Raw genomic sequence first — 15,608 nt, 5'->3', positions numbered from 1 at the left:
GCAATGACCTCAACCTGATTGAGTGTGAAGTCACATTATCATTAGTCAATGAGCTGCGAAGTAACTTCAAAATGAGCACATTTGAAATGGTCTTTAAAATATCAGTGTCATGCACATAATTGACAGGGAACTTTCTCCAGCTTTGTCACAAACTTTCACAGACTAAACAGCAAGACTGATACAATACAGAAGTCCAGGTGTTCAGTAGGGCTGCCACAAATAGGGATGGGTATCGTTTAGGTTTTATCCGATACCGGTGCCAAATCGGTACTTTTGAAACGGTGCCGGTGCTCAAACCGGTGCTTAAAGAATGGAGAACACAAACTTTGTCCAAAAACCTCTCATGTTTAACTGTTTTCCACTTTTTCTTTGGTCATTTTAGCCTTTTTGGCCAAGGTGAAAGGAGTATCTGCCATCAAACAAGAAGACAGCCGCATGTAACTATGATGATGTTTGCTAGTTCACCTTACATGCATTAATGTAATAACGTGGTTAGCCTACTCAACGTAAATTACACACGAACAACATTAAGCTACTCACGCAGAGAAGAACGACTGCTGCTGCCATCATCATCCTCATCATTTCTGCTACACTGGCAGGGCTAGGGGCCAGGACTCTCCTCTTCGGGTTTTTGGGGGATGTTGCTAAATCCGGGTCCAATAACAGGCACCACACCCGCAGTAGATGTGCTCGGTGTGAAGTCTCGCAGCAAGCTATCAAATACGCCGCATTTCTCGGCTTTTAAAAAAAACCGCTATGCGTCGCCAGGTGTTTCATCGGATTTGAGGTGTTACCTCCTTTGACAGTATCACAGTATCACCTTAAAACACTTGTTGCAGGCTGCTGAGTTTGCATATTTTGCTGTGAAGTACAGCCAGACTTTTGACCGCTTCGCTTTGGGCATTTTTAATCTGTAGCTCTGCTCTAAAAGAACGTACGTACCTGGACCCGCCTACTATCCTCGGAAACGTAAAATGATTGGCTAGAAGTGTATCACAGCTCAGGAAAAAAAAGCACCGAAATAAAGCACCGAAATGTGCGCTGCTTTTCGGTCTGGTTACTACCGTTTATGTCAGAACCGGACACCGGTACCCATCCCTAGCCACAAACGATTATTTTGATAGTCGACTAGTCACTGATTATTTTTGCAATTAGTCGACTAATCAGATCATGCATCCATTGTACGTAAAACTACAGCTTATTACACCAGCATGCATCTGCTCTTATATAACTGTCATTAGCTTACAGCTTGAAGTGTTTAAGGTATGTGCTAACTAAAAATAAAGACAATTATTAAATTTTAATTAAATGTGCAGATTGTTTCGGCGGAGTTTAATAAACTCAGCCGATTTACTCAGGAACAAATAAAATACTGAAAAAAACAAACAAAAACATTTTTAAGTTATCTAAGTGACTTATATATTGTAGCGGGTCAGGGCTGTTCGGGGTTCTGTTTGTCTATGTTGCCATAGTGACGGGTGACGCCCTCTCGCTGCGACGGTGTGTCCTTCCGGGGTCAGAGGGCGCCCTGTGTGTTGTTGTTGTTGCTGCGCTGAGCAGTTAGCTAGCGGCAGTGTTCTTCTGCAAATGTTAATAAACGGCTGTGCTCCCTGGCTAGCTCACGGGAAGCAAGACCAAACAATACCTCCGTCTCCTCCTTGTCTGAGCTCACCACAATATCATGTTTAAACTGAGTAGCGAAAGACGGCGGTGGGTTTGAAAATGATTTGCCAGGAGTCCGCTGCTCTCATGGGCTCTAGTGAGCCTTGAACCCCGGCTTGCTATCGAGCTAGTGGGTAACAGATGTCTCCGAAAACGCCGGAGCGCTTTTGAAAATATGTGGTGTCTTGATAAACTGAACAGATTAATGGCAGCTGGCATCCTTGTACATGCAGTGCTGCCATCTTCTGTTTCAGTCCGTTATTACACTTAAATCCTACTACTTATTCCTGCATCTTTTGGGATCTTACAAAACTTCAAACGACACGTCGACTATTAAATTAGTCGTCGACAATTTTGATAGTCGACGTAATCATGACTAGTCGACTAATCGTGGCAGCCCTAGTGTTCAGTGAGCTTTTGTTTTCTCTTGTTTCACAACATTGAAGCATTTTCTCCAGTTGAAACACCAACTGACCCCCAGTAAGAGGACAGTACTCGTCTAATGAGGCTGAAAAATAAGATTATTTGACGAGTTGGGCAGAAATCATTAGGAGCACAGATGAAGACCACAAGAAAGAGCAAAGGATAGGCTCTTATGGCAAAGCTGACTCTCTCCAATAGTCCAAACAGTCAGTTTCTATACCTTCTCCCTCACAGAGAGAATTATGACCTTGTTTTCTGCTTGGCCTCCACCTAAGGATTTACATCCCTGATAAGCAGAAGGAGTCCCACTATCTGTTTAACGTCTCCCATTATAATGGCCTCACTGTGTTAACATTCCCCATGTATGTAAACTAGTAGCAGGAGTGCTCTTACTATAGTAAAGTGAGAAAGTGATATTACTATAACCAGAGATGGGCAGTAACGCGTTACTTGTAACGCGTTACTGTAATCTGATTACTTTTTTCAAGTAACGAGTAAAGTAAGGGATTACTATTGCAAAATGGTAATTAGATTACCGTTACTTTCCCGTAGTAACGCTGCGTTACTGCGTTACTAAAAACGTCACGACAGTGACGTAAGCGAGTGCGCCGTTCGTGACAACAGCTGTGTGCAGATCAACAATGGATCACATATCGATTGTGGGAGAGAGTATGAGCGTGCAGCGTTTAAAGCGTGGAAGTACTGACCTTACTTTGAGTTTGATTCCATAAAAAGTGACAAAAACATTAGCGTCCATTGTGCGTGAGAAGAAAACTTCTTTATACAGCGAAAAAAAAACCTAAACTTCCAAGCAAGCACCGAGTGCGCTACAACGTAATGGGAAATTCAAGAGAAACTCGCGGATTCTTCAACTGACCGTGGCACACCTGCACCAGGGTAAACCTCCGCCTACCGCAGTCCTGCTTTACAGGTGAAAATAGAGCAACAGGACCGCTGAGTCTTTGACTTTATTTATTTTCTGCTGTGTTTTACTTGCATCTATTTGAAAGAGTGAGTGTAAACACAAAAAATATTTTATTTTATGTGCTGGAATGTGTAGAAAATAGGTTTAAATGTTAAACTAATTTATTCCAGTCAGAGAATGTTGCATATAATTAAATTTTTGCTTGATGCATAAAGTTAAAAGATTAAAACTGATAAAACAAGTTAAAAATAAAGAGACTTTTCCATTTGATTACATTTTGTATGATGGATTATGTAGAAAAAGTAGAATTGGGCTGAAAGATCTATCGCTTTATCACCTCTTCAGGTTGTAAATCGGGTTTTTAAAAAGTAACTAAGTAATTAATTACTGTTGAAAATAAGTAATCAGTAAAGTAACGGGATTACTCTTTTGGGGAGGTAATCAGTAATTAGTTACTGATTACTTTTTTCAAGTAACTTGACCAACACTGACTATAATGTGATATGATTAAATATGTGATCAATACATGAAAAAAGAAATCTGCCACCACAGTGTTTATTGCTCAAAAAACAGAACACACAAGCAAAGCCAATAATGCCTAATCTGCACTTTATTTATTCATCATCTTTCTTAATAGCAGGTAAATGCTCCTTTTCACTGTTTACACTGTTTCCTGGCAGAGAATAAACATTTGGCCCTGGATCAGGTTAAGCTGCTTCTTAGTAGTGTTGACTATAAGTTTTGGCCTACAATTTTCTTGTAATAAGAAAAAAGTCAACATTCACATATCGATAATCACTTATGTTTCAGTGTTAACATTTAAAAAATGGGTTTGTTTTAAAACTTTTGTTTGTGTGATTTTAACATTTCTGTGAAAGCTTTAACAACAACAAAACGCTGCACATAGCTAAAGTAAGTAATCTTGTTTCTTAATGAAATTGATAAAATATAATTCTGAATGCAACACAAATGTGATTCAGAAATATGTTATCAAAGGTTTTGACATTCATTCAGTGCTTTAAGTTTTTTCTTTCACAGCATAAAAGTGAAATTTGCGTGTTTCAGTCATCCTCACCCTGCACAGACGGCCTTCCTCGTGTTACACAGCATTACCCAGTGCACCGTTCTCTCTTCCATCTCCATTACTGCTTTGAATAAAGTCATCACAAAGGTTAACTTGGAGCTGGAGCAATTTGGGCTTCTCCGCTCCTATAGTTTTCTTATTGTTGATTTTTACTCTTTGGGGAGAATTCTTGTTGAATTAATTAATAATGATCAAATGCTCTAACACTCACCTCCTTCTGAGCAAGTCGCTGTTTAATCAATCTAATTATGTTAATGTGGTTTACTTCACTCTATCACTCTATCTTCATACTATCACTAGTATGAAGAACAATGACCCCTCATAAAACATAAGCAAAAGTATACATTATTTATGATGTGTGCCACCTAGGTTTGTTTTATATGTGTTTTAAACTGAAAAGCCAGCGGACACAGTGTTTTATTTTGAAATCCAGCGTGTTCCAGTCTGAGACTCGGTTTCGTTTCTGCCGGCCTGAAACTGCTTGTCACATCTGAACAACGCATTTGTGATTTCTTCTCTTTTTTCCTCAGCTCTCTATAACAGGAGGTAAAACTGAAATTATTAAAGAGATGCATATTGATAAGATTTTGATTCTGATTAGATTATGAATGCCATGTGATGTAGTTCATTGATAGTTAATTAATGAACAATAGTGTAATGATTGTTCGCTGATTTATTTATTTAAGTAACATGTATGAAAATATTCTAAAAGTACCTGCAACCAGTAAAAATGGGGTAAATGACTGATGAACAAGTAGGAGAACTATTTGGCACAGTTTATAAGCTGGGTGTGGTCTACCGCGAAATACAAAGTCATGCTTCATATCATGCTGTGGTACTGTGCATCTTACTCTTATTCGAGGATATTTAGTATTTTAAAGAAACAGAGAGACAAAATATGAAGAACATAACAAAGCGATCTGTAGTAAACTAAATCAGGCTTTCCTGTCACCAAGTTTTCAGCAAGAAATGCATAAGAAAGAATAACATGAATAATTATAATCCAAATGACTTGGAAATTCTAATCATGCTGTAGTGTTGCTTTAAGTTTGTGTGGTTTAAAACAATGTAGTTTTGACCATTTGTGTCTGTTCTGGTTCAATGAGCTCCACAAATTCATTCACTGTCCTTTACTCAGTTCAGAAGTCCAAGTCCAAAATGAACCCCAGACTAACACAAAGCCAGCAGAGAACAATCTGCGCTCAGCTGGGGAGAGTCAAACTACAGCTGCTGTACAAGGCCAGCATCCACGGCTTCACCGGTGCAGCATTTCACCAAAGATGTGACAACCGCTCTCCCACTGTGTCTGTGGGCTACAACAACTCTGGTTTTGTGTTTGGAGGCTACACCAAACAACCTTTTAGTCAGTCTGGACAGTACGTGAATGATGATCAGGCTTTTCTTTTCACATTTAATGCTAAAAAGCTCATCAAATATCCAGTTAATAATTTTGCATGTGCAGTGAGAATGACAGCTAACTCTGGGCCTTATTTTGGAGAAGATTTGGTTCTTGTCAATGCAAGCCAAGCAGTAACGCACAGCAATCCAGGAAATTATTACAACTTCCCCGCTGCTCAAATGCATGGCAATGATCTCAACCTGACTGAGTGTGAAGTCTACCAAGTGGAGGGTAAGTGTAACATAAGGCATCATGTAATCATTTAGCTGTTGCAGATAAGTGTTGATAAATTTGATATATCACAGTACAAATACTACAATATGCCAACACCCAAGCATGATTACTAACAGACCTGCCGAATAATGAAATCTCTTAATTTAAAGATGTCTGAAAAAATGAAGTAAGCTAAAAGATCTCAAAAAGCAAAACATCACAAAACAATAAAGAAACTTGAGAAACAAAGTCAGTGACATCTAAAGTTGGGGACTAGAGTGAACCACGGTGAAAGACATTATCCACAAATAAATAAATAAATAAATATACACATTTAAAATTGACAGCTTGATGAGCCACAAGACGTTTGGGAAACTATTTTGTCAACTGGCAATACAAAAAGTGAACTTTTTTGAAGGTTTGAGTCCCGTTACAACTGACATAAAACTAGCATGAATAAGCATGAATAATCACATTTTCATTTAGTTGTTGCAGACAAGCAGTGATACATTTTAGGTGTGACAGTCTATAGATAAATATAATAAAATGACTCGCAAATCTTGACTACGTGAGTGTGAAGTTTATTGTGATTTATTGTACATCAATTTATATATGATTTACTAAAAAGCAAGCTAAGATTCAACCTGATGACATTAGATTTAGCACATTAACTGTGCTACAAAGTGCACCTAAAACACCTACAATCTGATATTTATCATTTATTTTTTCTCTTTAACAGGAACAACTGAACTTGAGAGACCATGGAGGACTGTAATCTGGGAATCTGGGTCGGTTTGATAGAACCACCATTCTGGCATATCTGCAAAATTCACAGTCAATATGACTTCTAATGTTCTTTATTTCCTTGTTTTGTACAGGAAGAGGACGGAGCTGATTGAGTACATTAAAAGCTACAAACCCACAGTCAGCTCTGTGACCCAGCCTCGGGTTTTGCTCATTGGACCAGTCGGAGCTGGAAAGTCCAGCTTCTTTAACTCTGTCAACTCTGTATTCAGAGGCCACGTCACCAGCCAGGCCATCTCTGGCTCCTCCTCCACCAGCCTCACCACACAGGTCTGTGTCTGCTGTCTGATGATTTCCACTTATTGTGACTGATTTCAGTGGTCTGTCACTCATTCTCATTGTACTGTAAACAGTTTCGCTCCTACTCTGTGAAAGCTGGACGTGAAGGGAAACCTCTGCCAATAATCTTGTGTGATACCATGGGACTGGAGGAGACCAAAGGGGCGGGGCTTGACATAGACGATCTGAGCAGCATCCTCAAAGGTCACCTGCCAGACCGTTATCAGGTGCTATATTATATCAGCAGGACACTGAATGTATGAAACACTGATTTGTCAGCAGTCGACTCAAACTGTGTCTCTGTTTCTCCTCAACTGTGTCATTTAGTTCAACCCTTCAGCTCCTCTGCATCCTGAGGCCCACGGCTATCGCACATCTCCTGGACTCAAGGACAAGATCCACTGTGTAGCCTATGTTATTGATGCTTCCAAGGTCTCCATCATGCCCACAGGGTTGGAGGAGAAGCTGGATGCTATCCGCAGAAAGGTCAACTTAATCGGTCAGTAAAACTGAGTCCCTCTTCAGTTTCATTGTATTCTTTTTTCTGAACAAGTTTATGTGGAATGTACAATCCATGCCATGTAAACAAAATCAAAAGAAAATGCAGTGATGTGTAAATCAAAGTTCGTGAAATTATATATTTTTTAAAAGGTATACCAAAAAATACAATAACATAACTGGAGGCAGATCAGTTTTGCATCCAGACTGTTTCATGTGATCAAAGTTTTCAACTTCAGCTCATTTGATCTTCAATGAGTCCAGATGTGTTCCTAAAATTCTTACAGTCCAATACATAAACATCTTTGGCAGTCTGGAAGTGATCTTCCTGCTCCTTTGTTTCCAGGTATTCCTCAGCTGGTCCTTCTCACTAAAGTAGATGAAGCCTGTCCACAGGTGAAAGAGGATGTGAGAAATGTATATAGGAGTGGCTACATCAAGGATGTGGTGAGTTTGTACTTTTTTCTTCTCTTTTTTAGTGAGTAAAAAATTAGATGAGGGTACTAATACTTTTTTCCTGTGTTCTTTCACACAGATGCAGGAGGCCGGCTCTCGGCTCGGGGTGCCGTTGTCCTGTATCATTCCAGTGAAGAACTACAGCGAGGAGCTGGAGTTGGACATGAATTGTGACATCTTGTTGCTCAGCGCCGTCATCCAGATGTTTCGCTTTGTTGATAATTACTTTGATGAGCTCAGTGACCGAATGAGTAACATACAAACCAAAGACTAGGAAAAGACTGAGGAGCCGGCATAAGCAAGTGATGAAATATCCCTGAAAATACTTCATTTACCTGCAGGTGACCCTGCAGAGTGATGGTTACCAGTGTTGACAGAGGTTTGATATTGTGAATATTGTGAGATACCTTGGCGGGGATATCCAGAGTCTTACTTCAGAAATTTAGTGCACTGATTATTAAGTTTAATTTTATCTAGCAGTAGAAAAATTTGGCATTGAGGATACACCAAGACATTTTTATTTAATTTTATATATTTTATCATAAATGAATAGGTCTGGCAAACTAAAATATGTTCATCATAAGAGTTTTTTATGTTGCACAAACATTTAAATTTTATTTATAAATGTATTCAGTAACTTAATGTATTTTGCTTATTTTTTCTTTATTAAATGTGGCTAAAACTGTGGCTACTCGCCAACAGTGTGATGTTTTCCCATCAAGTCCTTTCATGAACTGTTTCCCTACATCAAGCTTTGCAGTATTTATCAGTTTCTTCTTTTTTCCCTGGAACTTGTTTTCAGATGTTTTCATGTCTAATCATGATGTTGACATTATTTACATTCACCTGTGTTTCAGCTTTGTCAGTGATGGTCCTTACTGAGCAGAGTGAATGCAGTGAAGCTTTTAGTAAAGTAAAAATGCAATCTGTGCTGAAAATGTTTATGTCAGTATAACTACTTCAAATGAGTCATCTAAGTCAGTGTTCTGTAGTAATAGCACAAATAAAATGCAAATGTAACAACACTACTGTTATGATTTATACATTTCCTTTTGTTAAAGTTGAACGTGTGTGTACAGGAATGTGCAAAGTTTTGTGAAAAGCATCAGTACTCGCTGCATTGAATCATATCTGTTATTAATCTCTTTCTCTCTTCCACAGCACGTCTTTTATCCTGTCTTCCTTCTCTCTCCCCAACCGGTCGCAACAGATGGCCGCCCCTCCCTGAGCCTGGCTCTGCTGGTGGCTTCTTCCTGCTAGAAGGGAGTTTTTCCTTCCCACAATGCTTCCTCATAGGGGTCATATGATTGGTGGATTTTTCTCTGTATGTATTATTGTAGGGTCTACCTTAAAATATAAAGCGCCTTGATGCGACTGTTGCTGTGATTTGTCACTGGCACTAGAATTGAATTGCCACTAAAGATAAAGATAAACCATTTTGAACAATCAAAGCTGTCAGATGATGCCTCAAAGTTTTAAAAAGAAAAATACGTAAGAATGTTGAGTCTCAGTGTGGAAAAGTTCTCCTTGCAGCAACAGATAAATCGCCAGTCCTTTACCTGTTGCAGAAAGGATCTTCGACTTCTTTTCTGAAGTTGTTGTGTGTCATGTGACCCAAGGGGAGGGCAGACCAGACAGAAAGCAGCAAAAAAAAAAAAAAACAACTATTAAATTATATCTGAAAAATCCAGAGCTGTGAGGAGACTAATCATGCCTAACTAAACACTACATAGCCATCTAATAAGAGCCCAATCCTAATATGTCCTCCCAATTCCTCACAAACACTATCAAGTGCCATTAATAACTTGGCGCCGAGCTACCTCAATGAGCTTCTCAGGTTACACACTCCTGTCAGAGCACTTAGATCTGCTACCCAAATTCTTCTGGAGCAACCTCGTTCTCGGCTGAAGTCTCGCTGTGACCTCGCGTTTGCTGTAGCTGCCCCGGAACAACCTTCCTGTTGCTATCCGAGCGTCTGACTCTATGCCACTGTTTAAATCACGGCTTAAGACTTATTTGTTTAATCTTGCCTTTCCACCTAGTTAACACTTGGTGTGCGCTGGTACATTTTTTATGCTTGTGAACTACTTTTATATCTTATGATTGTCAAGGTTTTTATAATTGATACGTGCCAGGTCCTTTTTCTTTTCCTTCCCATCTCCCTTTTCCTATTTTATTTTTGTCAAGCACCTTGGTATACCCTTGGTTTTTTAGTGTGCTTTATAAATAAAGTTTATTATTATTATTATTATTACCCCAATTAAAATTTCTTAGCATCCATTTCTTAGCTGCGAGACCCTTTGTTACAGGTACAAGTCATTCTTTAAGTTGGGGGAGACTGTAGGTAGGAAGTGACACACTTTCAAAATAAATGCATGCAACCAAAAAAGTGCAACAAAACTACACAATAAAACACACATAATAAAATATTAAAATAATGCTATCACACAGATACTGAGGGTTCACAGTACTGCAGCTGATGTGTCTGCAGTGGGAAATTTTCAAGTTACGTGGTGTTATCACCACCGCCTCCTGGGTGAGGTGTTCCAGGCATGTCCCACCGGGAGGAGGCCCCGGGGCAGACCCAGGACACGCTGGAGAGATTATATCTCTCGGCTGGCCTGGGAACGCCTTGGTATTCCCCCGGATAAGCTGGAGGAGGTGGCTGGGGAGAGGGAGGTCTGGGCCTCTTTGCTTAGGCTGCTGCCCCCGCGACCCGGCCCCGGACAAAGCGGATGAGGATGGATGGATGGATGGATGGGTGGTGTTATCATCCAAACAGACCAAATTTCTGTATTTTTTTTTTACGTGTGACCAACTTCTCATGAAACTACTGATACTGCCATCACCTTTAGCTATATCTTGTGTTTAGTACTATATAAAGGGTGAAGGCGCACACAAGTTTGGTGGGGGTTGGGGGGGGGGGGGTTACCTCTGTAGCAAGTAAGAACCAGTCTAGTCAAGTTCTGGCAGAAGTAAACTGCTTTCGTGTGGTGCCTGTAGTGGTACCCATGGTTTTGTTTGGTTGGCTGTTTATTACTGATAAAAAGATAAAGTATAGTTAATGTACTTAGATAGCAGTTGTCAGATTTGACTTTGGTAAATGGCCTCTATTTGTAGTATACTTACTTAGTCCCTAAGGACCCCAAAGCACTTTACACTACATTCAGTCATTCACACACTGGTGATAGCAAGCTACATTGTAGCCACAGCTGCTCTGGGACACACTGACAGAGGTGAGACTGCCAGACACAGGCACCACCAGTAGGTGGGGTGAAGTGTCTTGCCCAAGGATACAACAAGTGAGACTGAGCCGGGGCTTGAACCGGCAACCTTCCGATTACAAGACGAACTGCCAACTCTTGAGCCATGATCGCCCCAGGTGATAGTTGTTTTAAAATTAAAATGTGTCACAAAGCATCCTCTTCATTTCTTCATTGCATAAAGTGTGTAATTGTGAAACTTAATGTGTTAATGTGCCAGAAAATTGAAACCAAAATGCATTTGTTTTGGCATGTTTTAGCCAATTCCAAGAGAAAAATATCTGAAGTGAAAAAAAAGTTAGGGAACAAAAGAGAATTAAAGCAAGCTACTTTTCTTTCAAGTTCTGGGCCTCTGACTCCGTATGCTCAATTGATTAATACTACAGGAGTATTTCAGATCATGGAAAATGAATAAATCCATGTGTGGGAGAGCTATTCTATGCACTGAAGAGGCTTGATGATAGATAGGGGGCCAGTTAGAAGTTAACTGAGATCGAATGTATTTAAAGTAACTTAAAAAGGCTACATGTTATGATTCACCAAGTTCTGGTGAAGGAATGCAGGAGAAAATAAAGTGAGCTAATTATAATCAAGACCTGTTTAAAATGCTTTTCAGGCTACATATTTAACATGTCCTTTAAGCTTTAAGTTTATTGTTTATGTTTGTTTTTAATAGAATACACAGATTCATTCAGAAAACCTGCTTACAGCTGTTTTCACGACTGAATAAATTATTGCACTCTTTTTTGAGAAATTGAATAAAGACAACATGAAGGGTAAGTTTACTATAAGAAGGGCAGTAATCTGATTACTTTTTTCAAGTAACTTGACCAACACTGGTGCTGATGAATCTCTTTCTCTCTTAAATCTATTGGTGTTCTTTGAATTTTAATACTTTTGCCTGATTTCAAAATCTACAAATATCCCAGCTGTAAAATTCAATTGGCAGCAAATTAATTAGTGGCAAAAAAATAAATAAATCTGTAAACTTGTACAATCTACATTTATACACCTCCAGATCATTGAGGTGTTCCAAACACTTCCATGGCCACATGTGTATAAAATCAACTAGACTGCTTCTACAAACATACACACAGTGCACAGAGGTCGCCAACCTTCAGCAGAGTCAATTGCTACAGAACTCCAAACTTTATGTGGCCTTCAATTTAGCTCAAGAACACTGTGTGGAGTGCTTCATGCAGCTGCATCCAAGCCATGCATCATCAAGTGTAATACAAAGTGTCGGATGCAGTGGTTATGTGATGGGGATGCATGCCATTACTGGACTCTGGAGCACTGGAGACATGTTCTCTGGAGTGGTGAATCCCACTTCTCCATCTGGCAATCCGATGGGTGAGACTGGGCTTGGCAGTTGCCATGAGAATGGTACTTGTCTGGAGTTGTCAGGAGTTGTCCTTGGCCTCTTTAATGCTTCAGCACACCAAGACATTTTGTGCAATTTCATGATCCTAACTTCTTGGAAACAGATGGCTCCTTCTTGTTCCAACATGACTACACATCAGTGTGCACAGCAAGGTCCATAAACATGTAGATGAGTGAGTTTGGTATGGAAAAACCTGACTGGCCTGCACAGAGTCCTGACCTCAACCTGACAGAGCATCCTTGGGATGAATTAGAGCAGAGACTGTGAGCCAGGTCTCACAAATGCACTTCTGGAAGAATGATCAAAATTAGCAAACCAGGGTTCCTCCCTGTCCAGGACATGTTCATCCCCTGTATCATCCTCATCATTGAAAGAGTGTCCACTGGTCTCTAGGTTTAAATAGACTGCAGAGCACTGGTCTGACAAGTTAGCTCTTCTGTGTTGTCCCATCTGCTTCCCTAGAGGTTGTTTGGTTTCCCCGATGTATAAATCATCTTACAGAAAGATACACAAATTATATACAAAACAGAACAGCAATAATAAAAATGTAATGAAAATATATGAAGTTAAAGCCACGCTAAGGTCAATTTTAACAGCAAATAGGTTTTCTGATATGTTTCTGCTGAAAAGTGACATTAAAACAGTTTGCAGCAACAGATTGTGGTGGCAGGGTGTGGTTTGTGACTCAGCTGCAGGGAAGGGTGGTACAGGGGTTTCAGGGGCAGTGCCAGGGGAGGCTGGCTGGGACAGCTGCCAGCCTTCACCTAATTATACCTCTCCTATTTTACGCAGTGGGACACTGGGACTTATGTGTGTGTGGAGATGAGCAGTACTGAAGCTGACAGCACCAAAGCTGCAGTGAAGTTACAGCAGCAATGGTCCTGAAAAGCAAATGTGAGAACTGCAGAGGTAGAGTGTGTACAAGAAGTGAACAGAAAAGAAAATGACTTTCTGAACAATAATAAAAGTATGTGAGACTCTGTGTTCTGGCACTCTCAGTTGCCTTGAGTGTCATACTGATATGACGTGTTTGTAAGTATAATGTGAAGGTAATAATGTTCTTATTTGGAACAGGCTGAATATATGGTGTCATTAATGCGACTGGGTTCTGCAGACATGGGTATTAATAAAGTATGCTGATTCTGATTCTCCATCTCCCAAGAGGCCTGCTGGTGAATACAAAGCACAAACTTGTTAGAACAGAAGAATAGAATAGAATACCCTTTTATTGTTATTGGACTTGGAAAACAAAATTGTGGATGCTCTGCACCAACTGTGTATGTATAAAATTATAAATAGCAGGACAGGAACAATAAAAAAGCAGGCAAAATGAGTATATACAAACAAGATGAATATATAGAAAACAGGAGGAAGGCACACAGTAGAGGTTAACATTGGCTGGTTTGGTTGGAGTGTAGTTATAGGTCAACAGTACCGTGGCACTGGGGGTTGAGAAGCGCATCTGTAACCGGAAGGTCGCCGGTTCAATCCCTGGGCTCTCTGTCCTGGTTGTTGTGTCCTTGGGCAAGACACTTTACCCTACTGGTGTTGGCCAGAGGGCAGTCTGGCTGTGGCTACAACTGTAGCTTGTGTGAATGTGAGAGTGGAATTGTAAAGCGCTTTGGGTGCCTTGAAAAGCGCTATATAAATCCAATCCATTATTAATAAAAGGGTGTCCAGCAGGGGGCTGAGAATGCAGCCCTGTGGGCATCAGAATGCACTGTGGCTGAGAAACAGTTCCCACTCGTGAACAATAGGAGGTGGTAGAAACATCATGTACAAACAGGTTTTCAAACTGTTTGAATGAGGAGGTTGAAATTACACATTGATGAAACGAAACTCTGGCATCACAGAGATTTCGTGTTGATATGCGATTTTTTTCTGTGGTTCTCCAAATGGAAGAATCTGGTGTCCAGCAATTACACCAGCAATGCAATGGAATACCTCATGGGAAGGTGTGCAAAGCGTGCCCACACCTCCTCCATTTCCTTTATTTTGGGGAAATGAGTTTCTCTGTGGAGGAGACTTTTCCAGCAACACTGTGGTAAATCAGCAGTGCCACGCTTACATTGAACTCACAAGCCTGAATGTGCACTTGAAGCCATTTATAATTCTTAACTTGTTTGATCTGCTGCTTACCACAAACACATAAGCAGAAATGTTGGACTTTTTAATGTATTTTCATAAATTTTACAGTTTTTGTTACTAATAAAAACCTCCCTTATGGCCATTCATAATACACAAAGTATTATCGTGTTTCCAAACCATAGCTGGCGCACCATCAGTTGTCACAGCAAAAGTCTTTGTAATGTCAGTCTTTCGCTGCTTAAAATGTTCCTTAAAAACGTTGGCGAGATCCTCACCTTGAGTTGTTTCAGGCATCGGATTACAGTTTTTTCTGATTGCTTAAGCACATTTTTTGTAACCATTGGCTAATTTTGCAAAACTCTTCACACAAATAAGAAAACCTGTCACCCAATCATCAAAACATTGTAGTAAAAAACTGTAAGCAGAACAGTTCCTCCTGTACAGCCTCTAGACACTACGCTACACTAAACACTTGGTCTTCTTTCAGACCAGCTGTTTGTTGGGCTCTGACATTGTCACCCATTTCCTGGATGGGTCATTCCACAATTCTGGCTGATGCAGGGTCTTGTATCCTTGCTTTAATTGTATGGCTGTTTACAAGCCCATTACAGTTTTTTCTGAATGCTTAAACCCTAACTGTGATTCCTGTAGCACAATCTCTAAAACTATTCAGACTTATAGCAAAACCACTCACTGAGTTTGCAAAACTAAAAGCACAAAAACTGCTTTGCACTCAGTTTGTAATTTTGTAACACACACTTTGCAAAACTTTAGGCACAATTCACTGCACAACACTCAATTACCAAATTTCCAACACACTCCTAGCAAAAGTATACACATGTATGGCTATCATTAACACTAATTTGCCAACTGTCTGGCACACTTTCACATGTGAAAACTTTTTTAGATAATTAGTTCACTTTGCAATCAGCCTAAGCACTATAATACAGGTAAGCTGTGTGTGCGGAGTACAATGGAGGGAGCAGAAGGAGTGAGAAGTAGAGGAGGCCGAGGAAGAGGACGTGGAGGTGAAGAAGTAGGATGAAGAGGACGACAAGGACAAGGAGGAGCAAGAGGAAGACGAGGAGGGGGGAGAGGAAGATGAGGAGGGGGGAGAGGAAGGGTAGGAA

At 40.1% G+C, this 15,608-nt stretch overlaps 1 protein-coding gene across 1 annotated transcript; it reads left to right on the top strand.

Annotated features, from left to right (window-relative positions):
- The first annotated feature begins 4,552 nt into the window (after positions 1-4,552).
- LOC146558737 (interferon-induced protein 44-like) lies at positions 4,553-8,761 on the top strand. Its single transcript, XM_085246526.1, has 8 exons — positions 4,553-4,640; positions 5,233-5,724; positions 6,446-6,494; positions 6,585-6,780; positions 6,864-7,016; positions 7,117-7,288; positions 7,634-7,734; positions 7,823-8,761. Exons 2-8 carry the CDS (start codon positions 5,253-5,255, stop codon positions 8,015-8,017), a joined length of 1,338 nt encoding a protein of 445 aa, XP_085102652.1. The 5' UTR covers positions 4,553-4,640; positions 5,233-5,252; the 3' UTR covers positions 8,018-8,761.
- Positions 8,762-15,608: the final 6,847 nt, after the last annotated feature.

This window comes from Mchenga conophoros, linkage group LG15, assembly GCF_057382185.1.
Source record: "Mchenga conophoros isolate Kocher_MC1m ecotype Shallow Benthic linkage group LG15, M_conophoros_male_GT1.1, whole genome shotgun sequence".
Lineage (NCBI taxonomy): Eukaryota > Metazoa > Chordata > Actinopteri > Cichliformes > Cichlidae > Mchenga > Mchenga conophoros.
Note: the sequence above shows the minus strand (reverse complement) of the source record. Positions and strands in the feature narration are given on the sequence as shown.

Excerpts from the sequence above, each read along its gene's own strand:
- LOC146558737 (XM_085246526.1), top strand. The coding sequence starts at position 5,253 with ATGAACCCCAGACTAACACAAAGCCAGCAGAGAACAATCTGCGCTCAG. Across the intron at positions 5,725-6,445 it reads TGAAGTCTACCAAGTGGAGG|GAACAACTGAACTTGAGAGA; the intron begins GTAAGTGTAACA and ends TCTCTTTAACAG. Across the intron at positions 7,017-7,116 it reads ACCTGCCAGACCGTTATCAG|TTCAACCCTTCAGCTCCTCT; the intron begins GTGCTATATTAT and ends TGTGTCATTTAG.